The following is a 27,741-nucleotide window of genomic DNA, read 5'->3' on the forward strand; positions in this document are numbered from 1 at the left end:
TGGCCATGGCTAAGAGTGTCTTTGTCCCTTTTTCTGTGCCCTCTTTCGCCCTCTGGATTTTATTTCTGAGGGGGATGAGGGATCTGAGGAAGGTTTGGTGCCTGAGGAGGTGCCTGATGAGATTTTGTCTGGTCACAGCCAGATTGAAGACCTACGTCAGTCACTGCACGACGCCAGTGGTCTGGGCACCTCTCCGGAGGTGGAGTTCTGTCAGCCTGAGCTTGGCACCCATGGCGAGTCCTCGTTCCGGCACCTTATGTCGAGGGTCACGGATTACTTGGGGTGGTCTGCGCCACCTGTGGATTTTCTGCAGGATGACCTGACGGACATCCTCGACCAAGGTCGTCCTACTGACCCTGTACTGTCATTCCATATGGCTTTGCAAAGAAGTGTGGCTGCAGCTTGGACTGCTCTGGAGAGTCTCCCGGCAGTGAGCAAGTCTTTGCGGCAAAAATACCATCCAGCCAGAAGTGACCCCTGCTATATGGCCACGCACCCCACTCCGGAGAGTTTGGTGGTGCAGGTGGCCACGGCCTCAGCAAAGCAGGCGTCGTACACTACCATCCCTCCTGACAGGGACGACAAGCGCTTTGATGGCTGGGCGAAGAAAGTGTTTTCTTCAGGGGATATGGCTTTACAGGCAGCCAACTCCGTTTGTGCCTTGTCACGTTTCACACACACTCTGTGGAACTGTATTTCATTGGCGGCTGAACATATTCCCGAAGGGGAGGAACGGGATGGTTTTCTTGTTATTGTACAGGATGGCAAGGATGCCATGTGTGAGTCCGTTCAGTCGGGTCTGGACATGGCAGATTGTGTCAGCCGGTCCATGGCGGCGAGTACCGTAATTGCGGAAGTCGGAGTTTGCTCCTGATGTGCAGGCCCGGCTCCTCAACATGCCCTTTGATGGTGAAAATCTTTTTGGCAGCAAGATTGACGAGAGCCTTGAGAGGTTGCAGACCTCCAAAGCTGCAGCAAAGTCGTTGAGCGCTGCAGTTTGCCAACCTCCGCCTTTTCGTCCTAGGGGACAACAATGGAGGGGATGTTCCTTTCGATATTACTCATCCTTTGGTAAATCGAGAGGAGCTGCAAGTCAAAGGGGCCACCGTAGGAGTGCCAGAGGTGGAAAACAGGGTACTCGAGGTGCCAAGGCAGCTCGGGTAGTTGCCTCTTTGCCCCCAGGCAATGCCGCAGCCGCTTCAGCTCAGTCATGAGGCCATGTCCCATGGTTCGCCGGTTGGGTGAAGGCTTGTGCAGCATCATGTAGAGTGGCGTGCCATTACTTCAGATGTGTGGGTTCTGGAGATCATAGCCCACGGCTACTGTCTTCCTTTCGGGCAGAGGCCTCACGACAATCCACCAGGGAATCTCTCTTTGAAGAGTCGAGATCCGCTCCTTGCGCAGGAAATTCAATCCCTGCTGGAGAAAGGTGCCATAGAACTGGTGCCTGAAGTAGAGAGGAACAAGGGATGGTATTCCCCTTATTTTTTGATTTTGAAGAAAGACGGGGGATTGCGACACATAATGGACTTGCGCGGTTTGAACAAGCTCCTCGGGAAGGACAAGTTCAAGATGGTTACTCTTTCTCAAGTCCTCCAGGCCCTTCAACTTCAGGACTGGTTGGTGTCTCTCAACCTCAAGGACACTTATTTTCATGTGCCGATCCATCCAAAGCACAAGTAGTACCTGAGATTCGCGGTTGGCGACTCGCACTTTCAGTTTCGGGCCCTGCCGTTCGGATTGACCTCCGCCCGAAGGTCTTCATCAAGCTCATGGTGGTGGTGGCAGCGTATCTCAGGAAAGGGGGGATTCACGTCTACCCCTACCTGGGTGATTGGTTGATCAGGGCGCGCTCTCCCGAGCAAGTCCTGGATCATCTGTCCGTCACCTGCCACTCTCTTCACAAGCTGGGCTTCTCCCTCAACTTAAAGAAGTCCAATTTGACCCCAACCCAGTGACTCCAGTACATCGGAGCAGTGCTCGACACATCCCTGGGGCAGTGTTTTCCTCCCCAGGTGAGGGCTCATGACATTCAGCAGATGACGCACAAGTTTCAACACGCCCAGAGTCTCCTGGCGTTCAAGTTCTTGAGGTTGCTCAGCCTCATGGCATCCTGTATTCTTCTGGTGCCGGAGGCCAGGTTGTGGATGAGATCTCTGCAGTGGGCCCTCAAGATGCAGTGGTCGCAGTCCTCCAGCAGGATGTCGGACCCCGTTCAGGTGCCGCCCTTGGTCACCCAGGACCTTCTGTGGGTGGGCTGTCGAAGGCAATCTGATGAAGGGGACTCCATTTTGGCTACCCTGGCTGGAGGTGACGATCGTGATGGACGCATCCCTCACGGGATGGGGAGCTCATGCCAACGAGTTGACAGTCAGCGGTCGTTGGTCTCTGTCGGAGTCCAGACTCCATATCTGTTACGCTCACCCGGCTCCCACAGAGGCGTCGATCGGAACTGGACAGCTGCGGTCTCCACCAATGTGACGCGTAGGGCCGAGATGATGGACTGGACTGGCCCACCTAGCTTTGTTTGCTTGGCCCGTAGGAATATTCTTCTGCAAATGGAGAAAGGGAATTAACCACCCGTGGAGTTGAGCGTAAATCCCGCCTACCCCCGCTGTTCTCCCCACAGATCGCCTTTGATGTCCCCTCTTATAGTCTCACCTGATGGTTTGAAAAGATGAGCTCTCTATCCTGCATTGAGCGCAGGGGCGCGTTGATAACCAGTTGCTTCACTGGCTCGAAGGAATTGGTGAGTTCCAGAACAATATTGACTCCGAGATCCCCGGCAAGACGCCGTAAGTATAAAGTTTGTAAGAGTTCAAATGCCTGACTTTCACTCTTGTCGGATTCCTTGCAGGTTGCAGCTTGACTCTAATTAAGAGTTTCTCATGGCAACCGGTAGTATTCTGGTAAGGATTTGTATTTTCCAACACAGTTCGATAAAATAATGTCAATATGTAACCTGTTGCTTTCTCCCTTATTCAGGCGCTGAGAGATAGTATGAAGTCTTGGGGAATAATAATACCTCCAGCGGTAAAATCAGGTAAGTCTATTATGGTGAGGAGGGTTCCCCTTGTTAGTCCCATTGTTTCACCTTGCTGTCCTCTTGTTTCCCCTTAGGGGCCGGTGTTCGTCAAAGATGCAGTGGAAGCTGCGCCGACCCGTGAAGAGGAATAGTACCCCCGGTGGTAAAATCAAGTAAGTCTATGGGGGGGGTAACTATTATTGCTCTGTGTATTCCCTTGGCTCACCTTGCTGTTCTTGTCTTCTCCTTGGGTGCCGGAGTGCGGCAGGAACATGCAGGAGGATGCGGTGGAATATGAAGATGCTGCGAAGGCCGGTGAGTTCAGCGCTGCAGCAGGTGAGGCGACGCGCATAAAATAAATTCTTTCTTCCAGCTCGAAGGCGCGAAGGATCGGGAATTCAGGTAATGATTAAAGGTATTGCTCTTATTCTAACCTTTTCTCCTTCTTTCTCCCTTTTTCTAGGAGCTCCAAACTCGAGGCGGGTGTGGCAGAAAGCTGGATGTAGACTTGCAGGCACGGTGAGCGTTACGCTGCTGGATGCAGACTTGCAGGCACGGTGAGCGTTACACTGCTGGATGCAGAATAACGCGAAGCGTGTGCTGCTCTTCGGCGTGGTTTAAAATGCCTCCAAAGTAGTCCCAGGTAAGTATTCCTCCCCAGCCCTGCCCGAGTAAAAAATAGTCCCTAAGTAAAGTAGTCCCTTCCAATCCTCTTTTGGCTTGGAGCTCTTGCAGCATGGTCTGCATCAGGTAAGTTTGAAGCATGGTCTGCATCAGGTAAGTTTTAATCTATGAGCCTGGCGCCACAGGCCCTAGTAGGGGTTGTTGGGCTTGCTTAGGATAACTTGATGCCTGCTTCCGGGGTTGCTGGACGTGGTCTGGGTCCCCGGGGGTAGGCATCATGACAGCATCAATCTGTTGGAGCTGTGGGCCGTCAGGCTTGCCCTGAAGGCCTTTCTGCCGACTGTGCGAGGAAAGAATGTCCTGATTCTGACGGACAACACAGTGGCCATGCACTACCTCAACAAAAGGTGGGGGGCAGGGTCACTTCCTCTGTTCAGGGAGGCGATGCAGCTCGGGTTCTGGTCCATCCAGCAGGAAGTTTTGATCTCAGCAGTTCATCTGGCCGGCGACGAAAACGAGACGGCGGGCGCTCTGAGCAGGCAGAGCGTGATCTCTCACGAGTGGGAGCTGGCTCAGGAGATTCTCCTGGAGATCTTCGCCCTTTGGGGGACCCCTCAGGTGGATCTCTTCACCTCCAGTGTCAACCGGAAGTACGAAAGGTTTTGCTCGTGTGAATTTCCTCCAAAAGGAGCCTTAGGAGAGGCGTTTGTGGTGGAGTGGTCCTTCCCACTGCTGTACGCGTTTCCTCCAGTCCCTGTCATCCCGCAAGTGCTGCGGAGGTTACGGTGGTTCGGTTCCCGGATGATCCTAATTGCTCCGGCTTGGGCTCAGAGGACGTGGTACCCAGACCTTCTCGAATTGTGCATCTGCCCTCCACGTAGTCTTCCCTACCGAGACAACCTGCTCTCACGAAAGGGGTGGTCAGGTTCTCCATCTGGAGGTCAGATCCCTCAACCTTCACGCTTGGCTTCTGAAAGGTTCAGGTATAAGGATTGGGACCTCCCTGAAGACGTGGTGGAGGTGTTGATTTCGGCCAGACAGCCGGCAACAAAGTCCCTGTACCGTTGCCGTTGGAGAAACTTCTGCGACTGGTGCAGGGTTAAGAATGTGGATCCTTTTTCATGTGACATTCCTGTGATTCTGTCTTTTTTGCTTTCCTTGGCCCACAGGGGCCTGCAAGTGGGTACTGTTGAAGGTTACCTGGCGGCGCTGTCTATATTTAAGCGCTCGTCTGAGGAGTGTTCTTATTTTAAAATTCCTTTAATTTCTCAGTTTCTCAAAGGACTCACTAATGTGTTTCCGCTGGCACCGTTCCAGGTGCTTAGTTGGGATTTGAACCTTGTTCTGAAATTCCTTATGGGTGCTCCGTTTGAGCCTTTACATGCTTGTCCTTTGAGGCTGTTAACCCTTAAGACTGTGTTTTTAGTTGCGGTCATTTCTGCTCGCAGAGTGAGTGAGTTGCAGGCACTTTCAGTTAAGCCACCCTTCACTGTGTTTTATAAGGACAGGGTTGTCCTTAGAGTTCGTCCTTCCTTTCTTCCGAAGGTGGTGTCGGAATTTCATTGGAGTCAGAAGGTTATTCTTCCGGCATTTTATCCTCCTCCACATTCTGGTAAGGAAGAGGAGAGGCTCCACTGGTTGGATCCTAGGAGAGCTTTAAGTTTGTACATTTCTCGCATGTCCCGGGTCAGAGTGGACGATCAGCTCTTTATTGGTTACGCTGGAAGGCGCTTGGGACAAGCTGTGACTAAGCAGACTTTGCCTAGATGAATTATCTTGCCAATTTCTGAATGTTACCGCTTGGCGGGTAAGGACCCTCCGGTAGGCTTACGGGCCCATTCTACTAGGGGTATGGCTGCCTCTTCTGCCCTGCAGAGGTGTGTTCCTATTCGTAACATCTGTGATGCAGCCACTTGGGTTTCGGTCCATACTTTTGTACGTCACTACTCCCTCGATTCTATCCATGGGCAGGATCTGGCTTTTGGCAAGGCGGTCCTTTACTCTGCAATTTGATTGGGCATTCTAAATTTCTATATTCTAAATTATTTTTCCTCCTCCATTCGTTTGTACTGCTTTGGGAGTCTGTCATAGATATGGAATACGTCGGAGGACCCAATCCCCTCGAAGAACAAGTTACTCTCTTAGCTGGTAACGTTCTTTCGATGGGATGGTCCGACGACGTATTCCATATCGCTCCCTCCCTACCTGCCTCGCTACAGAATTTCTTATGCGATTGCAGCTTATGTTTCTGCAAGGCTTTCTGTGGTCATACTGGCAGTGGTTTGGTGCCACACGTTCTGGGGAAAAAAACTACAACTGAGGCTACTGGCGTCGTGCGTCCTACTTATAACATCGGCTCGATGGAGTCCCTCGAGGACAGCGTATCGACATCGATGCAGGACGCAGATGCTGAATATTTTCCGAAGCAGCACAGCTGTGGTGATTACTGTCATAAATATGGAATACATCGTCGGACCATCCCATCGAAATAATGTTACCAGGTAAGAGAGTAACTTGTTCTTCTAGAAGAAGAGCAAGAAACAAAGGCTATATAGTGCACGGTTGTTGCAAATAAAACATACAGGCGTAATACTTAGTCATTACTGGGAGCACAATGGCGAACCCTTGCTATAGGTTTGTGCATTTGCACCATCAGCATTCTCAACACAGATCTTGTAAGGCAGGCTGTCCTGAAGTCATGCAGCGTGGTAACGCATAGTGGTAGAGGCTGTTCTTCGGCTATGTAGGCCAAGCAGCCAGAGTTTTCTCTGCAACAACATTTCTCCACCAACGTTGACATTACCTCACATCGGTGGCGGGTACACCAAATGGAAACTTCTTCCATGCAACAAAGATCATCTTTTCAGCTACTTTCTCGCTCAAACATTTCCTCTTCTGTATACTCTGGCTCATAAAAGGTATGGCTGAATGGATGCCATAAATGAGGATTGAAGAAGTAGAAAATCAACTGTGGGAGAAAAATAAAAAAATAGTAATTTGTATTAAGTAATGAATTGAGGTTTTATTTTACAATGCCACGTAAAGGAAAATTCAGAGAAGAACCAGGCATGTTATATAAACCCATAGTGCAAAGACAACCGGAGTAGGCCCACAGTTGGAAAGTTCTCATTGGCACATGGAAAAAAGAACGTATGTAAATGCACAATTCTAATATGGTTTAGTAAAGACATTTGTCAATTATTTGATAATTATTTAAATTGAAAGCGCTTAGAAAGTAAATTCATTGAGCTAGTGCTAGTACCTTTTTCAGTTTTCATTTGTCATTGTTGTTGGGAAGCAGTTCTGGAGGCTCGGAGTGAAATAGACTGGCACTAAGGCAGCAGAAACCCCAACGATGTCTGAGCAGAAAGGGTTTGTTGATACTTAACAAGGAAAGAGGTGTCTTTAAGTTTCCATGGAGACGCGTCAATAGATTACACACCGAGGACGTTCAAATGAGATGTGCACTGGCATTGTGACAAGGGCCTAAGCGTCTAATGTTGTCAACTTGAGGGGTGGGTGATCTGATTTACTGTTGTGAGGGTACTTGAATCTAGGGCGATGGATCAACAGATAAGATTATCACTAGATGGCGGTTTCCGACCTATGAGTTTCACAGGTCTGAATGTCAGAACATCGAAGGTAAGATGCATTGGAAAAAAGAATCTGATCGATTGATATATGCTCAAAAATGCATGCGTTGTCCATTGGGCCAATACAATTCCTGAAAGAACTTCCCTTTGAAGCGTATTAAGAAGGCCCATCCCCATCTCACTTGAAGGCTTGCACTACTCACATTTCTGAGTAGGTTTGAAAGCTAGCACTGTTCGTGTGGTGGACTGAAGCTTCCAGAAAAATCATGGCTATTGTTGCTCCTCACCGGTCTACCTAGCACTGTCACAACACCTTAAATGCCACCATCATGGCACGCCTTCTCTTGGACTGTTGCCATTTTTCTGGTCCTGGTTAGAAGTTGCTTTGCTGTTCGGGGGATGGGGTGCATTGGTTTGTTATTCATGGAGACCGCGCGTGGTACATTTATATCCACGTGTATTGTTTCACAGTCTGTGAGCACACAGGCTTAAATAGTTATCGCTGGATGATCACTGTGTTTGGTTAACACGTGCATCATATAGCTTCTGCTAATATGCATTCTCATTGCCAGCGCTGCGAGGCCACCTTTTTGGCTGAGGCCAATGCGTGTTGTTATAATAGTGTAAGGATGCTGTTGGAGGAGAAAAGCAGACACTGCCCTGTAGTATACTCTGTTACAGCGATTAACTCCACATTGATAAAAAAAAGAGAATATACATATTAAGGGGTGTCACCTGCGTGGCCTCATTTGTCTAGATTTTGAAGGGAATGAATTCCGAGCTGTACAACTTAATTCAACGACGGCAAGAGGTTTCAGCCCTGGCCAACACAGCACAGATTGTGGGGGTCAAACGCATGCAAATATGCAGCCCGGAAAAGCAGGGCAGCGGGAGCAGACAGCATTGACAAAGGGCGTCCATGTGGCTGCCTCGCGAGCTCAACCCAGATACCGGAAATAATGGATGAGGTGTACAGTAACAATTTAAAGATAACAATAATAGAAGTTAAAGTGTACTTTACATGATAAAAGAAAGATGAAAGCAGAGAGCCTGGCTGCAGAGGCCTGGCTTTGTGGAGTAGCCCGCAGCTGGAAGATTGATGCCGCAGGGAGTGACCTTGGCTTGAAGCGCGAGCTGGTGATGTATGTACGAGCCATTCCCTGCTAAATGGGCCCAGATTTGTAGCACTAATATACATGGAAGCCCAGAACCAAACTCCGCATGGCGATAAATCAGCGGCCACTTTGGATGTCATTTCTGGTTTGTATTCCTCCATTGTTCCATCTCTTTAATTCATGTCGCCATCAGCTGTTCATCTGGAACGGTTTCCTATCCTTTCCAAGTGAAGCCACCTGACACAGCCTATCAAATTAACAAGGTGCATTAGCGATATTGAGTGACCGGGTGGCTTGGGGGAATGGCTGGACCACGAGATGAATTATTACCATCCACCCATCCAAGGGGTTCAATCTTGTCCCCGAACGCCTCTTCGGACGCTAGACTGGTAGGCATAAAAAAGAGTTCATAGTTATTGACTGAACGTTATGAAGAAAATAGTCCAAAAATGGTGGGCGGTCGCCATTAGTGCATGTAAGTGGGCATACACTTCAAACAGTGGCATCTTACCTTTACTTATTTATTTATTTTATTTATTTGTTTAGTTTCGAAGAAACTTTACAAAATTACACTAAAATCACAATACAATTAAAAAAACACAGTATATCAAAAACACACCTTTACGTATGCTAAGCTGTTATGGTCTTTGTTGCTGAGGTCAAAGTGGCCAAAAGAGTTCATTCTTACTTTTACGTACTCCTACATTTAGAAAAGATCTATTGTTTTAAGAATGTATTGAGTACACAAAGCTTTCTAAGCACTGAGAACAAAAGAGAATGCCTTCAATGACACGTACAGTCACATTACAGTCACATTGGGCCTCATTACACGGTAGGCGGTGAGCCATGGCGCTATTAGCGCCATGGCTCATGCCGGTAAAATACCGGCACCGCCTTGGCAGAAAGGGGATTTACCGCCCCATTCCAAGGTTGGAGGGGCGGTAAATCCCCTTTCCGCCATTGCCCTTCCCCATTCCCATTTCTGCCCCATAGGGCTCTATGGAAATGGGGAAGGCGCTAATTACGCCACCGCAATTTTGCGGTGCCGTAATTAGCTCCGAGGTCCCTTAGCGGGTTGGATTTTAACGCCTGCAAGAAGCAGGCGTTAAATCCTCCAACCCGCAAAGGGACCTCGTAGTACGGCGGTAAGGGTTAACGGTCACCGTTGCCATTAACGGTGACCGTTAACCCTTACCGCCGTCCGTGTAATGAGGCCCATTGTCACCGGAAGGTGATATTTTCATTTGGTTTCGGTTGACGGCGCGTTTCAAGTCGACCAGGCGAGGGTGCCAACATTGAGATGGACTAACATGCAGTTTTCTAGTTCTGTCTGCTCATTCAGCTCCAAGAACTAAATGCATCAAGTTTGTCCTTGCAAAATTGGGGTGAACCCCGAATATTTCATGGTGTGTAAAGCACTTGCTCTCACCCAAGTTAAAACTTGCAATAGCGCAAATCCTGGCGGCCGTGAACAAATACTTTCCACGTGGAGGATTCTGTCAAAGGCCAGACATCACCAAACTGCGCTGTTTTGTAACTTGCTTGTGTTTGTGGGCGGGAGATATCCATTATGAACTAAAGCTCAATTTCTCAAACATATCCCATGCCCAGATTCCTCCGCTTTGGAAAGCTCCCCCAGAAGCAGGCCTCCCCACCCCTCCCTTCCAGATCCAGCCGCACACCTACAGAGCTGTGTGCTGTGTAAATACCAGTAACATAACTGCTTTGGAATTATTTCACAGCCACTAGCATCCCATGGTTCTGTGCCTACACAGTGCCAATGGCTCCTCTTACAATGAAAGGGACGCCTTCAGTCCCTGCAAGGACGGGCAGAGGCAGAACTTGGTTTCCAACCTGCGTCTTCGGTGCATTTGTTGCATATAGAGTAGGACGAGAGTATAGAGAAGTTTGTAAGCAGGGACTCATTGCTCAAAAAGACATTGTTGTGTTAGGAGAAAGCAGGAATCAATCTATGTATCAGTGTCTATATATAAGGGAAGCATGGTTGCTTAAAGAGCCTATGCAACCAATGGTGATTACCTGTGTTGAAGAATGCAGTGTTGCTGCAGTAGGAATGGATAAAAGTGAGAAAGCCAGGAATGCCCCATTATGTGGACTAGCAAAATTCTCCTTCTCCTGAAACCCCACTCCTCTTCAAAAGGTGCTTCCTTTGACACAGAAGAATTAACAGTTAACACCCGACACAACTGAAGCTGTGCATAACCAGGAGTATATAGCCCAAAAGACGCAAACCCTTCACCAAGAGACAGGCTCCTTGCACAGGTAGGCAGCTGGCTCAGTCATCTGCCGTGGAGCAGCTCATTGGATACGGTCCTCTACTCTCGCAAACATACTATAGGACCCCATGGTCTTATCCCTGCTCTCGGCCGGCAATCTGTTAGCCTCCGGTTTGCCTGCCTGGAGGCGTGGTTTCGGTTATTTATAATGGTCTACTATGTGTCCTACTTTATGGTGAAGGTTCCCAAGCTAATGCTGTGGGTCAAAATCTTCCTTGGTAATGCTCCAGAACCTCCTGCCCGCTAATGGGGGAATTCACTGAAAACTTGTCACATCGAACCCAGAGCAGACTCATAGGTCAACTTCCAATTTTGAGTCAACCTAATGTGAGACTGCTGCAGGTTGAGCCACCATATGGTCACCCTCTATAATTTGATCCATGCCCAGAGTAAAAAAAAAGAAATGAAGACAGGTGTAACATCATTAAGGTTTGTGTTGGAATTAGTGACACAATATGAAAAAAATAAGACCGCAACGAGAAAGATAAAGGGTGGGTTTGTGAGAGGGAAAAATTAATCTAGCCATCATGGTTGTCTAGTTCGCCCCCAACCCTCCTCTCCTACCCCATTGCCTACCTCTTATCATGGCCTCTGCTAATCGCTTTGACCTTCTATCTTGAAATCAATCTTGCGCTTGCCTAATCCTCTCAAATAATAACTGAAGATTTCTGTTGCTGTGTGCCTGTCCTTGCTAAATACAGTATTTACGTAAAGAGATCAACGTCTGTGGGCAGGAGGCGGGGTCATAAAAGGAACCCGCCCATAAGTAAAACAAGATTAGTAAAATGGTCAGTTTAGTCGCGAAGAATTGGAAGCCATGTATTGGAGGGTAGAACTGCTCTGCACGCTTAGTAGTGTGAACTGGCCGAACTTGGGAAACTAAATATCATGTTGATTTTTATTTTTAGTATTTTCTTTTTTTACTTTTACCGGTAACTGAACACGTGTGGATAGTGTTTCTCATGAGTGAAATTAAAGGTCTACTCGTAAATTGGGAGTATTGATGAATTACCTGGAAGGTGCGGTCTCACTGATGGTTTTAGAAGTAATGGTGAATCTGGAAACACTGAAAGACAGTGGGACACTTGAAAAGATTATCTGCAGCTCCTGCTGAGTGTTCAGTGCCTTGCCTTATGAGATGTGAAGCATTGAATCATGTGATATGAACAGCCAATGGTTAGAAAATTAATAGTCATTGCATTATGCGCTTTTTAAATTCATTAATAATTCCTTTAACACAGATGAAACATAATAACACTGAGTACATTGCATGTTTTGTGTGATGAGGAAAACATTTTTCATATTGACTGTAATATATTCACAAGCAGTTCACCGGATTAATTCACAGGATCTCCTCCGTTTAATTTCTTGATCCTTAATCTTGGTAGTGTAGGTTGACGGTGATCCAAATGGTTGCTTGCAAGTCTTTACACAGAGCGCGCCAAAATGCCTGAAATATGCCATGTTAGCACTATAACTACACATATAAGTGCATATTTACCTATTCTGCAGTGCCTTTGTGTCACAAATCATGTACCAACAGAATATTTGCTTGTTCGTTGCATTATCATCAACTTAGCTTCTGCTTCTTTACCTCTGGCAGTATCAAAATGGGCAATTAATATTTCTGTGTTTGCACTTATGAAGTTGCTGACCTTTACTCACCATTGTTACCCCCGGGGACTCGCAGGGATCTCTGGGGATAAGGTGGAGATCGACCCGGTGACCAATCAGAAGACCAGCACTAAGTTTTGGATTAAGCAGAAACCCATTTCCATCGACTCTGACCTCTTGTGTGCCTGTGACCTCGCAGAGGAAAAAAGCCCAAGTGAGTATGGCTTTCGTTTGCTCATTTTTAACAGTCATTCCTCTCAAGAAGCCTCAAGACTGACCTGTCATCGTGTCCTTTATCCAGGAGTGTTTGGAATGGATGAGGACCTCTCGAACTTTCTTGGGAGTGGCATACTGATCTCGAGACGTGTGTATTTCATTCAGACTTGATATTACTGGTGATGTGCTCTTCTTGATTAGGCTGTTGTTTCCCGTAGCTAGTCCTTCGGGGTTTTCTTGGCAATGCCTTTTATAATATGCTAAACTAGGTACAGTTTATGCTGAGCCCTGCTCCACCTGCCACCCAAGGCGTCCCCCTCCAAGCCACATGCACCCCTACGCCCCCCATATTGCCAGTGACGGTAGCAATCCTTGTGTTAAACAGTGAGGGAAAAATCTAATGCATAAGAAGAAGTGCTTTTAATTAGGCCTGTATGAGAGTCATAATTAAGGGTTTAATTGACAATCTGTAGCAGCAGTGTGTGTTATGTGCAGAGGATCCAGTTTAAGCCTCATTACCTTAATTACAAATATCCATCTCAACTCATTGCAACCTGAAAAAATGTGCTCTTTTAAAAAATCTCGGTGCCAAAGTGTGTGTGTACGCGAGTGCGTGCGTGCGGGTGTGTGCGTGCTCACTTGTGTGTGTATTTTTTAATGTGTTTCAGTAGTCGCTTGAAACTAAAACCATAAGCATCGCATTGTTGCTTAATTGTGTTCCTTGCAGTGGCTCAGTTATGTCCAATACCACCGTATTAGATTTTGGCACTTTAATTGGCATTACATGCAATAACTGTGCGGCTTTGCCTCGATGTGATGACATAGGTACGAAACATCTGTTTCTAGAGCATCCTGTACTGTTGTCCTAGCAATTGTCTGCCGCTTCTTTCCCCTCTCTGAACCTCACCACTCTTCTTCTTCCTACCACACCCAACCTTTGCTACCTTGAACTCCGTCCTAGATCTGCGGCCCGTTTGAAAAGACCCAACGTGTCAGTGTAGGTAAAGGATGGGCCCTGCCACCTCTTCATTTCTTCTGACCTCCTCCAACTCATGCAGAGTAGTGTGAATCTGTAGCGGAGGCCCCTTTCAGCAGCATATGCAACCCTCCAGTAGTTACTCCTTCATTACCCCAGACACGTTTCCCCTATCTACAGATGAAGGACAACTCTTGGAGAGCAGATGGCTCGAAGGCCTAGCAATGGGCAGTAAACGGCGGACTAGGTGGGGATCCTTATGTGCTACTAGATTCTGTGTTTTTAGGGATTTCTGGCTTCCTTTTCTGAAGGCCAAGGGATGGATATGTCAAGCACAGCCTGTAGAAGATGAAGGGGAAGGATAGAAGCATCGCTAGCAGGACCAGTCCAGGCACCTGCTCTACCGCCTAATGTGAAGAGCATCTGTAGCATTGACCTATGCGAGAGATGAACTATTCATTAATACAGCCTCTGGAGATGTTTTCCCCGCCTTTCTATGGGAATAATATATTCTTTTCAGTGTGTACCCTTCATAGAAATGGCAGAGCTTTTAGAATATTGCCTTTTTTGTTCACAGCGAGTTTGTTGGTACAAACGACGAGCAAGGAAATGTCAGTGCTGGGAACTAAAGCCTGATGTGGAACCAAAAGCAAACATAATAGGCAGCTGTGCTTGGCAGTCTCTACTTCAGTAGCTGCAGAGATTGACCTTTGAAGCAAAGCTGCTCCAGGAGCAGGTGTCCGTTTGACAGGCTTTTGCGGAACCTCTGCTGGGTACATATCGGAGCTATTGGTTGCAAGCTAGTCAGAGATTGTGAAACGCAAATACGCGAGAGCGAGGTTAGTTCCTTCAGAGGTTTTATGTGTTACCCAAGGGCAGTGTCATCCTTTGTAATATCGGGTACTAGAACATCTAGTTAGTCTCCTTCCCTACAGACCGCGGTGCCAAAACAGTCTATTCGCATCAAAAACGGAATTTTCTTAATGTGAAAGGGGTGAACACAGCCTCTGCTTCTCTTTGGTCTGCTGTCTCTCCATACCCACTCCATTCGCACTGTCCAACTATAGCACGTGTTATCTCCTTTTTAAGGTCCCTTGCTAACCTCCTGGTTTCCACTTATGGCAAAGAGGCTTCTCATGTTAACCTTTACTGTCCGGATCTCTGGTGCCTGTGCAGCCCTGGGCTGCCCTGGGCTGCCTGTCCCCTCTGATTTGCTTTTCTCTTTATCTCTTAAGTGTCCTGAGGCCTCCATGTTGGCCCCCTTGCATGCTCGGCAGGATTTTCGGCGGGCTCTGAACTAGAGCTTACTCATGTAAGCTTTTGCTTTCACAGACACACCTCCTTACTCGACTTGTTGATTCATTCTTTCAGGGCACTTTCCCACCAGACAATCGAAGAAAAGCCCCAGTCAAGACCACATCCTCAACCTGTATCTGGGGCATGCGATGGGCACCCCGATATCTATGTTGAAGTGCCATGCAGGGTCTTTAGTTGTAGTTTGTTCAACCAAAATTCACTGGAGCTTCCTCAGATGTGCCCCATGGCACCTAAAGCGACAGGTATGTAGGATCTAGACAAAGCCTAACATAATGCATTCTCTGACGTGTCTTAAAAACAGAGAACATGCTTATGTGATCTAAAGGCCTAAGGGAGCTTGCAAGTTTCCCAGAAGCCTGTCCGAATGGTGGCAACCCAGGCCAATCTAGCCATATAATGAAGCAGCACTAACTTCAATAGTGTTTCAGTGAACACGTAGCTACCAAAAGGGCCCCAGTAACCTTGATTCGCTTTTCCAAGTACTTAACTCTGAGCAGACAGTCTGCATCCTAGTCTGCATCCTGCTATTCATGGCGCCAGGCAATTGCTTCTCCCCCTACTCCTTTCTGTAGCTTGAATTCGTTTTTGAGCCATTATAGCCAGCACTCTTTTTGGAGATAGGCTTGATTCGACATATGCATCAAACTTCTTCCGTGCCATGATGCCGGTTACTCGAGCCTTCTTGATGCTTTTGGGTCAGCCAGCACATCTTTCGTAGGCTCTTGCCTTCTGCCGTTTCTGTACAGACTTTTTGTTTTTACAGATTGATTAATTTGCTCTTAGAGTTAAATGCCATATTTGAAGCAGGTCCTACGTGGGTCGCTGGTATTACAGTGCTGCAAAGGTGCCTTAGGACCCTGTACTTGATGTTGATAGAGTTGGAACATACTTCAAGATGAAATGCAAAGCAGCTGCTGCCTCTGGCATTCACTCCTTAGTAGCAGACCTTGCCCACAAATTGTTACAAGACCCATCTAGCAGTAGCCTCCATGATTAATTGCCACAGATTACTCCGTACCTGTCAAGAGGATGATTTCTTTATGCTAAACATCAGTCAGTCCATGGGTCAAACCTCAGTTGGGACTCTGCGAGAAGGACCAGATATTTAGAAGGTTCAGGGATATTGGCATATGGATATACTGAGTTATACCTAGAAGTAATATGCATAATCTATGAGGCTGTCGAGAGGCTATTGGGCCAATATCCCGAGTTACGATTTCACTATATCTTTATAAATTGACGCCATAGCTTGTTGACCACTTAAGCTAATGAGCAGGCTTTGGCTATTAGCCCATTGCATTGAGTTAGCATTTTACTATATCATGTTAGTTAGGCCTGCACAGGGGAGGACTGCCCAATCCCTCTGCACCACCAAAAAGACTGCCAGCATGATTTATCTTATCCCTTACTGGATGTAGGTAACCTTTTCACCATGGTCTATATTTCATTGCGGTTTTATAAAACGCCTGCGGTATTGACAAGTAGGGAAGCTGGGGCGAGTGACAAGGGGGGGGGCAATGGCTTCCACTCAGACAACAGGTGGAGGAAAATGCGTTTGATTGCAAAGGATATTTCACCTCACTTAGGCCTGATCCGCTGCAGGTGTATAAATTGATCCTATGTGACACGGAGGCGCTTTGGAATATTCAAGGAAGTGTGACCATTTTCTTTCTTAAGACAGAAGATCAGTATTTGAAATATTGATAGAAAAAGTTTTTTTTCTGCATAATGCAAGGGGTAGGTTTGGGAGAGGCAGTATAGGATGGGGTGAGTGTGAGTAAGAAGGGTTGCACAGGGGGTCTCGTCCCATATTTTGCTGGGGAAAAACACTTGGAAACCTGTGATATAAAAACCCTGCGTGAAAAAAATATTCAGTTAAACACATGGAACCTTGTTCGCTGGTTGGTCCCCTGCACCCCCCACCAATTTGACCACAAACAAGTCTCTCTTGGGAAATTCAGCTTTCTCCCTCCGACGACTGAGAACCTTGGGGCGACTTTTTCAGAGCACAATGCAATGTCCTTCCATCTGTTCTCAGATGCTCTCAAGCTGCTGTCCTCTTTTGCATGTGATTGCTTTTACTCTTGTTACCTGAAACACTTCAGTTTCACGATCTTATACTTTAAACAGAATTGTCCTGCATACACACCATTTTTAGTTCCTTTACATCTTCCAGGATGCATGATAGATGGCTTGCTTGCCTTAAACTTGAGCAGGTATTTTAGAGCCCATCATCCAGCAGGCAGGGTTAAATCCTGGTTTCACTTTCTAGAGACTTGCGCAGGTAACTTGAAAGTCTTTTACCAGCATTCAACATACATTTCTTACTTCACTTCTCTTGGGCTTGTGCTGGCACCTTGAATCCTTGCAACATGGTTGACTTGTTTTGTATTTCTTAAACATGGGATGCCAACTTTGAATACTTCCACCAGCATTCAACATGATTGGCACTTCCCTCTTTGAATTATCTCTTTCACATGCCTGTCACTCCCGTCATCGCTAAACCCATACTTTGAATGGATAGGGTCCTCCCACGTATTCCTCATCTTTTGATATCTCCATTTCTAGCTTTAGCCGCTTTGGCAAATCTTTCCAGCAGTGGTCGCTGCGCGTTGATGCATGTCGACCCGATGTCCTTCGAGGGCCTCCGTCTCGATGTCGATGTCATCACTGGTATATAGTGCGCACAGCGACCGTTGGATTCAGTTCCGTTTTTCCGTGAGAGCTATCGCTTTGGAAGATCGGCACGCTTCCGTTCCTTTGAGAAAACTATTGAATTTAGTAAAAATAATTGCATCGTCATCATAGACTCCAAGATCAGGGTTTAAAATATGTCTGTTACGGATCCCCATTGGGTGCGTCTGTGGCGCTTGGGATCCACTCATATAACATCGGAGTGTGGATCCGGCCTATTGATGACAGCGAAAGCCCTGAAAGAGCGTAAAGGGAAGTACACTGCAGGTTGGTCACATAAATCCCCTTCGACGATACTGTCGAAAAAGCGATCCTCTGAGTCGAGTGGCGACTCTCCTTGTCGAAAGAAAGCTAAAAATCTCAATCCAGGAGTGGGTCTCACCACTCGCCATCGTCCTCACAGCGTTTGAAGAAAAGGCTTCAGATCACCCTCTTTGTCATCGAGTTCCTCCCCTGAACGGATCGCTTGCACGACCGAATCGGCCTCACCAGCTGAATGGGAGAGATTCAGACTAAAAATGCTTCAAGTATTGGAGAATGCGCCCTCAACCCCCTCGAAGAATAGCAAGAGTCATGCCCATGTCGAGAAACCTGACAGAAAGAAGGCAAAAGACAAAACCTGTGCACCCTCGGGCCCTGGTGTCCAGGAAAAAATTCCTTCAGAACCATGGGAGGTTCTATCTAGTCGAGAAACTCCTTTGGTAGGAAAATCTTCGACGCTGAAAGATTCAACGACATTGTCCAAATAATCTTCATCATTGTCGGCGCATATGACAAAATCCTCAAAGGAGTTTGAAAAAACTAGACTCTTTTATCCCACTGTCAAGCAAAGACTTTAAGTCACTTTCTTCAATTAAGGAGGAAAATGAATCATCTTCTGATTGCAGATATCAATCCTTTTAGATTGCAATATGGGACACAAGGTGTTCCAGAGGCTCTTATGTCAGAGGAGTCAAGGATAAAATATTCTGCAAACTGTGTGGGATAGACACCTCTCCCGAAATTGAATTTGGAAGACCAGACCCCTCGGACCATGCTGATGGGTCGTACAGACAACTAATGTCTAGAGTAATAGAATTTCTGAGGCTTGTGGAATCTGCTTAGATCACATGCTGTGCATAGGCCGACATCTAGTGGAAGCTGCGGAGTATTACAGTTTGTTTTTCGAAACTCGAAAATGGGCGTCGACACAGGGTGTGCCAGTAATACTATCCCTAGTGTGACGTCCACTGTACCCAAGATCCCTCACGCATCTAGGATCCTCAGATTTTTTTTTTCCGCCATACTGGTCGGAAGCATCTGGCGGAGTCCCCTGGCCTTAGCCATACTTTTGCTAAAATTTAAAATTATTAATCTATTGACATCCTTCCCCACCCCAACGTCGAACTTCGACACTCGACGCGGGCTGGAGAAGAAATCGACCGTCGGCTGCTGCACGACGGATTTGGGCTTCGGAAGGCCGCTGGCCTCGGCCCGGGCCTGGTAGGCCGCTGGCCTCGGCCCTGCAAGTAGGGAGAGTGGGGGGTGGTACATACTCTACACTCTTGGTATGTAGGTACACCCTATACATTTCCTACACTTAACAGCCCGCTGCCTCAAGGTGCGTATGGAGGGTACCCCTTTTCAATTCTGCCCCAAGTGTAACCGCAAATACCCTTGGGTCGACAGGCACGCCACGTGCAATCTCTGCTTGCCGAGGGACCACCCCGAAGCGAACTGCAGAGCGTGTAGTAGGTTTAAACCTAAGACACTTAAGGACCGTTCGACGAAGCGTTGGACCCACCACGCCAGGCAGGCGGCCATGGCAGCGGAGGGCGCCTTCAGCGATGGCAGCGACGCCGTACTTTCGGACGGCCAGGGCATTACGGCGTTGAAAGACAGCCGAGCGCAGGTCCCCGACCTCGGAAGGTCGTCCGGCAGGGCGGCTATGGGGAAGACCCCCGGCGACGCAAGCGCTTCACATACTACACACACTAAATACACTAAGTCCAACCGAGACTCGACGACGTCGAGTTCTCGGAAAGAGGCACAGACAGAACGGTCCGATTCGGTGTCCTCTGGGCGCTCTCGATCAAGATCGCCGCATGACTCCAGGCAATCATCCACTCTTGCCAAGAGTGCCTCGCTCCCTAGGCTAACAGAAGTTCGATCGTCGGAAGACGAAGACGACTTCCACCCCCAGGCCGCGCTCCAGGAGACGGAGCCCGCAATTAAAGCCAGCGAGGCCCCACGCTCGAAGGACAGGGACACCTCTCCCGATCCTCGACGCCAGGCGTCAAAAAACTCCGGAGCCACTAAGGGACAGGGAAAACATTTTTCTACGCACGGGGAGGGGGGAAAAACAGCAGAAGAAACTACCTGTACATTCTTCCACACCTGTGAAACACTCCACCCCCCCCTAATCAGACAGACAAGCCCAAGTCTGCTGATAGGTCCACAACCAGCAAAGCTACTCAAGACAAATCCCATAGACTTGCTGAGAGAGTCATTCCCAGTTCCAAAAAATGGTCCAGTGAAGACATAGATAGGGTCATGTCAAGAATGTCTTCTTTGGCTGATTTTTATGATAAAAATCCAGAACATTTCCTCTTGTATGATCCACAAGGGGCCACACCCTCAGGCTCTACTGATCCTATCCCCCTGAGTAAGAAGGCCCGGTTTGAAACCCCGATGAGGTCTGAACCCTTCGAGGTACAACCTTACGCAACACCATACTCACGGTATCAAGAAGAGGCTTCCTTTTGTGGAGACCAAGAATTTGGTATGATAGAAGAGCAAACCGGGACGGGCTACTATGGGGTTGATGAGGAACAGGAAGAAGAAGAGGATAACCCGGAAACATACAGAGTAGATTCCCCGGTAGAGAACGAAGCCCCGGTTACCGACTCCCCGGTCGATAATCAGCCCCTCCTAAATGAGGTTCTCGCTCGCGCAGCAGAACATTTCCACATTGACACCCACGGTGTACAGGAGGAAAGGGATTTCCCAGAAGAGTTAGTGGGAGAAAGGAGGCTGGTTGCCCAGACCATCCCTATCCTTAAATCCATTCAGCGGAGAATAGATCCCTCCCTGGTGAACCCAAACCTCACCAGAGCAGTCAATCCCAGGGTTGAAAAACGTTTCAGGGCAGCTCAGTCTGACCCTCTCTATATAAGAGGGCATCTAAACCCAGACTCCCTAGTTGTTACCAACACTCGTAAGAGGGCTGGAACACCCTTGTCTTCGTCAGAAGCTCCTCCCGACAAGGAGAGCAAAAAACTATACGGTTTCGAAAGGAAAGTAGCCTCAACGTCCGCCTATCAAGCAAGGATTGCTAACTCCACCACCCTGTTGGCCAGCTACAACTGCCATCAGTGGGAAGAAGTCGCGGCTCTCATAGCCTCTGCTCCTGAACCGTTAAAGGGCCAATTAGCTCGGATTTCCGCAGAGGGTAGAGCCGTGTCTGGTTGCATTTTGAAAGCAACCTTCGACGCCGCGGATAACGCAGGCAGATTGATAGCAGAAGGTACTGTTATCAAGAGCAATGCCTGGTTACGGCAGTCTGGGTTTAAGGCAGAAACTCAGGCATCATTGTTAGACAAACCGGTGGAAGCCGATCTGTTGTTTGGTAAGGCGGTCGAGGACGCACTGAAAAATGCCAAGGACGAATACGAGACACTCAAATCCCTTGGCCAGTTAACCAATAATCCCCCTAACCAGAGAGGGAATAGTAATTTTCGTCGCCCACGCGGCCAAAATTCACAGAGAGGATCTAACTATTCCCAGGGGCAGGGTACACAGTGGAACAACACCCAACAGTCTACCCAGGGTTACGGCAGAGGTAATAGGAGAGGTCGTGGTAAAGGCAGAGGCAGCCCCAGCAAGGGAGGCGGCACGCCTCCACCAAAGCAGTGACGCTCAGTTCAGGGTCCCTTCTCACGCAACCCCAGTAGGGGGACGCATTTCAAACTTCACCCAGGCTTGGGAAGGGATCACATCAGACAGATGGGTGCTGTCAACAGTATCCACGCTCTATTGTATAGAGCTACTGCAGCGTCCCCGGAACCATCCTCCACGACAAAGAGTACACTCCTTAGAACATCAGAAGATTCTCCTCGGGGAGATCGCCATTCTTCTACAAAAGGACGCGATAGAACCCGTCCGGGACACCAGGTAAACAAGGGTATTTATTCAACTTACTTCCTTGTGCCAAAGAAAGACTTGACAATGCGCCCAGTATTGGACTTACGGCCTGCCAACAGGTATGTCAAGCCCCAAGAATTTCGTATGACCACGCTACAAGAGGTAACCCCCCTCCTAAAAAAGGGGGATTACATGGCAACCTTGGTTATGAAAGATGCTTATTTTCATATTTCCATGTTCCCAGCGCACAGAAAGTACTTGCGCTTCAAGATAGACAGTCGCCACTACCAATTCAAGGTATTGCCCTTCGGGATAGCTTCAGCACTAAGGGTATTCACCAAGGTACTGGCGGTGGCGGCTGCACACCTACGCAGGGAGGCAATCCCAGTGTACCCTTATCTGGACGACTGGCTCATAACGGGGGAAACCCCCAGGAATTTGCAGGACAAACATTCAAAGGACTATCGACCTCCTCCACGAATTAGGCTTCTCAATCAACGAGAAGAAGTCAAGCCTGGTGCCAAGCACCTCAAAACAATTCCTAGGAGCAATCCAAGATACCCAGGAGGGGTTGACCTTTCCTTCAGAAGAAAGAATTCGGAATATACTTCTGCAAATTCCGCATTATCAGTCCGGTCAACAAATAACGGTAAGCGAAGCAATGCGTTTACTGGGCATGATGGCGTCATGCATTTACCTGGTCCCCCACGCGCGCCTGTGCATGCGTCCCATGCAGGAATGGTTGGCGAAACCATGGTCTCAGGCAAGTGGTCAGTGGGACGATCTAGTGGTCGTTTCGCCAACACTGGTACAAAGCCTTCACTGGTGGACAAGAGAGAATCTCGCAAAGGGGAAACCCTTTTACGATCCCGAAGTACAGGCAGTAGTCACTACAGATGCATGTCTGACAGGGTGGGGAGCTCACCATCTCCACCACACAGCTCAGGGTCTCTGGTCTCACTCAGTGGCCAAGAACCACATCAACCTGCTAGAGCTTCTGGCAGTATTCAGAGCGCTTCAGGCGTTCGAGCCCCATCTACTAAACCTTTCAGTGCAAATCCGGACGGACAGCACTACAGCCATGTTCTACCTGAACAAGCAAGGAGGGACTCGCTCGCCAAATCTGTCCAAGCTTGCCCAGAAAATCTGGATATGGGCACTCAGACGGAACATCTTCCTGTCATCACAACATGTTCCAGGGGAGTTCAATTCCCTAGCGGATGCTCTGAGCAGAGACTCCCTCCCAGAGGAACACGAATGGGTTCTTCACAGAGAGGTCGTAGAAGATCTCTTCTCTCAGTGGGGTTTCCCCACTATAGACTTATTCGCCACAAGCGAAAACAAACAATGCCCAGGATTTGCATCCAGGTTCCCCCAACCAGACTCCCAGGGGAACGCCCTGTGGATGAACTGGTCAGGGATGTTTGCGTACGCTTTTCCACCAACTCCTCTCATCAGGAAAGTGGTGAACAAGATGAACAGGGAATCGATGACGCTCGTCCTAGTTGCTCCCATGTGGGCAAGACAACCGTGGTTCCCACACCTACGCAGGATGGCGGTGTGCGAGCCCATCAAACTTCCAGCCTGGTACAACCTACTGTCCCAGCACAAAGGTCAAACAGTGCACCAGCAACCCAATTCAATGAACCTGGCAGCATGGCTCCTGAGGTCATAGAGTTTGGACACCTCAAATTGCCACAGAGGTGTATGGACATCCTAAAGGAATCTAGGAAGCCAAACACAAGGCACTGTTACTTTGACAAGTGGAAGAGGTTCGTTATCTGGTGCCAGAGTAGACAAATCAACCCAGTTGATTGCACTCCTTCCACTATTGTTACATACATGCTCCACCTGCTAGATGCAGGATTGGTTTTTAACTCACTGAAAGTACACCTGGCAGCTCTCTCGGCTTACACCACTTCCCATAGCAAAGTCTCGTGGTGGAAAGTACCAGTAGTTAAAGCCTTCATGGAAGGAGTAAAGAGACTTCACCCTCCTATTTCAAACCCACTGCCAGGGTGGGACCTTAATGTGGTGCTAGCCAAGCTCATGGGCCCCCCTTTGGAACCCATGCATAAAAGCAGTCTCAAACACCTGACTTATAAAACGGCCTTCTTAGTAGCTATTACTTCTATAAAAAGGGTCAGTGAAATTCAGGCTCTGTCAGTGCAGGATCCCTTCTTTACTATCCATAAAGACAAACTGGTTTTACGCACACACCCTAGGTTCTCACCTAAATTTATATCAAAATTCCATGTAAACCAGTCCATCGAGCTTCCGGCTTTCTTCCACAACCCGCAAAGCTCGGCTGGGGTGAAACTACACACCCTAGATGTGCGTAGGGCGGTCCTCTACTATGTAAATAAAACAAGACCGCTAAGGAAAACAGATCAACTGTTTGTCTCCGTAGCTACAGGCAGAGAGGGGGATTGCGTCTCTAAAGGAGCCATATCGAAGTGGATTATTAACTGTATCCAGCTGTGTTACTCACTCTCTGAAAAGACTCTGCCTTTTACGCCAAGGGCCCACTCTACTAGAGGCATTGGGGCCACTCTGGCTTTCATTGCAAATGTTCCCCTCGACACCATTTGCAAAGCAGCTACTTGGAGCTCTATTCACACTTTTACTCAGCATTACTGCATTGACATCCATTCTAAGACAGATACACAAGTGGGACAAGCGGTTCTAAGACATTTATTTGCTCATGACCCTTCTCACATCCCACCTCCTTCTTCTGGTACTGCTCACTAATCCATGCACAGCATGTGATCTAAGCAGATTCCACAAGCCTCAGAAGGGATACATTACTCACCGTAATCGTATTTCTGATGCTTGTATCTGCTTAGATTCACATGCGACCCACCCTTCCTCCCCTCCGAGAGAAGGCGCATGATTGCTTGTACTCTTACCTTTCTGTCTATCTGCTTGGATTATCTGTACTCACGCTACTCCTCATGCTACCTCATGTCAGAAAAAATACAATCTGAGGATCCTAGACGCGTGAGGGATCTTGGGTACAGTGGACGTCACACTAGGGATAGTATTACTGGCACGCCCTGTGTCGACGCCCATTTTCGAGTTTCGAAAAACAAACTGTAATACTCCGCAGCTTCCACTAGATGTCGGCCTATGCACAGCATGTGAATCTAAGCAGATACAAACATTAGAAATACGATTACCGTGAGTAATGTATTCCATCTGGGATGGAGTAGAGCTGCACTATTTTTTGAGCAGGATGACCTTACAGATATTTTAGATAATGGACTTCCCTTTCATGTAGCCTTACAAAAGTGGGTCAATGCCAACTGGGAGACGCCAGAATTTATTCCAGCAGTAAATAAAAAAATTAACAAAGTGCTTCAAGCAGTGACCCGTGTTACCCAAGTAAACATCCAACTCCAGAAGGTTTGGTGGTACAGAGCGCCACACCCACATGTAAACAAAATGCATACCCAACAATTCCTCCCCCCCCCCCACCCCCCCCCCCCCCCCAACAGGGATGACAACCGCTATGGCAAAAAAGGCATTCTTTGCTAGGAAGTATAGCCCTTAAGTCGGCAAATCCCACATGTGCACTGGCTAAGTTCACTTTTACCCTATAGGAATGTAAATCGATGGCAGCTAAATATATCCCAGAAGAGGAAGAAAGAGACGGTTTCTTTAATATTGTTAAGGATGGGAAGGATGCAATATGTGAATCCCTTCAAACTGGTCTCAACTCTGTTGACAGTATCACCAGAGCTATGGCGGCTAGCACTGTAATGCTCAGATTTGCCTGGTTGAGAGTCTGGTTTTGCTCCAGATGTGCAATCCAGACTTCTTAACATGCCCTTTGATGGCACACAGTTATTTGGCAGCAAGGCTGACGAGAGCTTGGAGAAGCTGCAGACCTCTAAAACAGCAGCCAAAATCCCTTGGTGCGGCATTCAGACAGCCACAAACCTGCCCCACTGGAACAGCTTGGAGGGACAGGTCCTTTAGCTATTACTCCTCAGTTGGAAAAGGGAGAGGACAGTCGAATCAAAGAGGTCAGAGAAGATTCCACCGTGGTGGATGGGGAAGAGTTGCGAAGACCACCCAGGCAACGGCTGCTTTACCCTCTGCCTCTTCAAAACCTCTCTGGGGGCCTTAGTCCACAAAACCCCAGTGGGAAGCAGACTCGCAGCATCTACAAGAATGGCGGGGTATTACTTCAGATGCAAGGGCATTGGAAACAATAGCCCAGGGTTAATGCCTTTCCTTTCTAAAAAGGCCTCCGGATCATCCACCGGGGAACAACTCTTTCAAAGTTCCAGGTCCGTTCCTTGTGCAGGAAATGTTGACCCTGCTAGAGAAAGGTGTTCTAGAACCACTATCTTCAGCAGAGAGGGACAAGGGCGGGTACTCGCCTTACTTTGTAATACCCAATAAGGACGGAGGTTTGAGACCCTTCTTGGACTGGAGACTTGAACAAGTTCCTCAGGAAGGACAAGTTCAAGATGGTTACCATTTCTCAGATCCTTCAGGCCCTTCATCTTCAGGATTGGATGTGGTATCATTGGACCTTCAGGATGCTTACTTTCATGTTCCTATCCATCACAAGCACCGAAGGTACCTGAGGTTTGCCGTTGGCGGTTCTCATTATCAGTTTCAAGTTCTGCCATTTCAGCTGACCTCCACCCGGGGGTTTTCATCAAGTTGATGATGGTGGTGGCAGCGAGTCTCAGGAGAGGGGGGATTCACATCCACCTGGACGATTGGCTAATCGGGGCCTGTTCTCCAGAACAGGTCTTGGAACATCTCAGCGTAACTTGCCACTCCCTCCACAGATTGGGCTTCTCTCTCAAATTCAAGAAGCTCCAATTCATCAGGGCAGTCCTAGAGGCATCCTTGGGAAAAGGCTTGCCACCCGAAAGTGAGGGCTCAAGACATTCTGCAGTCTTCCAGCCTTTGACTTTTTGAGGTTGATTGGCCTCATGGCATCCTGCATTTTTCTGGTTCCATCGGCTTGCCTGAGAATGAGATCTCTCTAATTGGCTCTCAGGACTCAGTGATCCCAATTCTCACGCAGGATGTTGGACCTTTCAGGTTACAGAGCAGAGTCATGCAGGACCTTCTGTGGTGGGCCTCCAAGGAAAACATTCTGAAGGAGAGCCCTTTTGGCAACCATGGCCAGAGATAACAATAGTTACAGATGCCCCACTCACGGGGTGGGGAGCACATGCCAACGAACTGACGATCAGTGATTGTTGGTCTCCATGGGAGTCCAAACTACACATCAACCTTTTAGAGCTAAGGGCAATCAGACTAGCGCTGAAGGCCTTTCTGCCTTTTGTACAGGGAAAGAATGTCCTGATAATGACAGACAACACAGTGACCATGTACTACCTCAACAAGAGAGGAGATGTAGGGTCACTACCACTGTGCAGAGAGGCAATGCAGCTCGGGTTTTGGGAAATTCAAGAAGGAATCTCCCCATCAGCCGTTCACCTAGCCGGAGAAGCGAACACAGCGATGGATGCTCTGAGCAGGCAGAGCACAGTCTCCCATGACTGGGAATTGGCTCAGGAAGTCCTTCAAGAGATCTTCACCCTTTGAGGAACTCCTCAAGTAGATCTGTTTCACGACCGGTGTCAACTGGAAGTGCAAACTGTACTGCTCCAGGGAATTTCCCCAAAGAGGAGCTCTATGAGACGTGTTCGTAGTGGACTGGGAGTTTCCACTCCTGCATACGTTTCCTGCTGTCCCCATCATTCCTCAAGTGATCAGGAGGTTCAGAAAGTTCGGGAAATCCATGATCCTAACTGCTCCGGATTGGGCCAGGACGACGTGGTACCCGGGCCTTCTGGACATGTCCATCTGCCCTCCAATATGTCTTCCAGAAAGAGAGGATTTTATCTCGTGAGAGGAGGGTCGGGTTCTCCATCCAAAGGTCAAGACACTCAACCTTAACGCATGGTTTCTGAGAGGTTGAGATATTAGGAATGGGACCTCCCGGACAATGTAATGGAGATTTTGCTTTTAGCCAGAAGACCAGCAATGAAATCCTTATACCGCTGCAGTTGGAACAAGTTCTGCAGCTGGTGCAGGGATAAGAATGTGGACTCTGTTAAATGCACCACACCCATGGTGTTCTCGCTCTTGTTACACCCGACTAGTCTGGGGCTCC

The 27,741-nt window shown here is 48.1% G+C and overlaps 1 protein-coding gene across 9 annotated transcripts in view; it reads left to right on the plus strand.

Moving 5' to 3' along the window:
• MAPKAP1 (MAPK associated protein 1) overlaps positions 1–27,741 on the plus strand; it is a 1,504,770-nt gene that overhangs the window by 1,218,023 nt on the left and 259,006 nt on the right. For all 9 annotated transcript variants that reach the window (XM_069609401.1, XM_069609405.1, XM_069609406.1 and 6 more), the window contains exon 12: positions 12,345–12,482. In XM_069609401.1, the coding sequence (XP_069465502.1) occupies positions 12,345–12,482 (138 nt within the window). The remainder of the gene's footprint in view (positions 1–12,344; positions 12,483–27,741) is intronic.

This window comes from Ambystoma mexicanum, chromosome 8 (assembly GCF_040938575.1).
Source record: "Ambystoma mexicanum isolate Mex_15411 chromosome 8, UKY_AmexF1_1, whole genome shotgun sequence".
Classification (NCBI taxonomy): Eukaryota; Metazoa; Chordata; class Amphibia; order Caudata; family Ambystomatidae; genus Ambystoma; species Ambystoma mexicanum.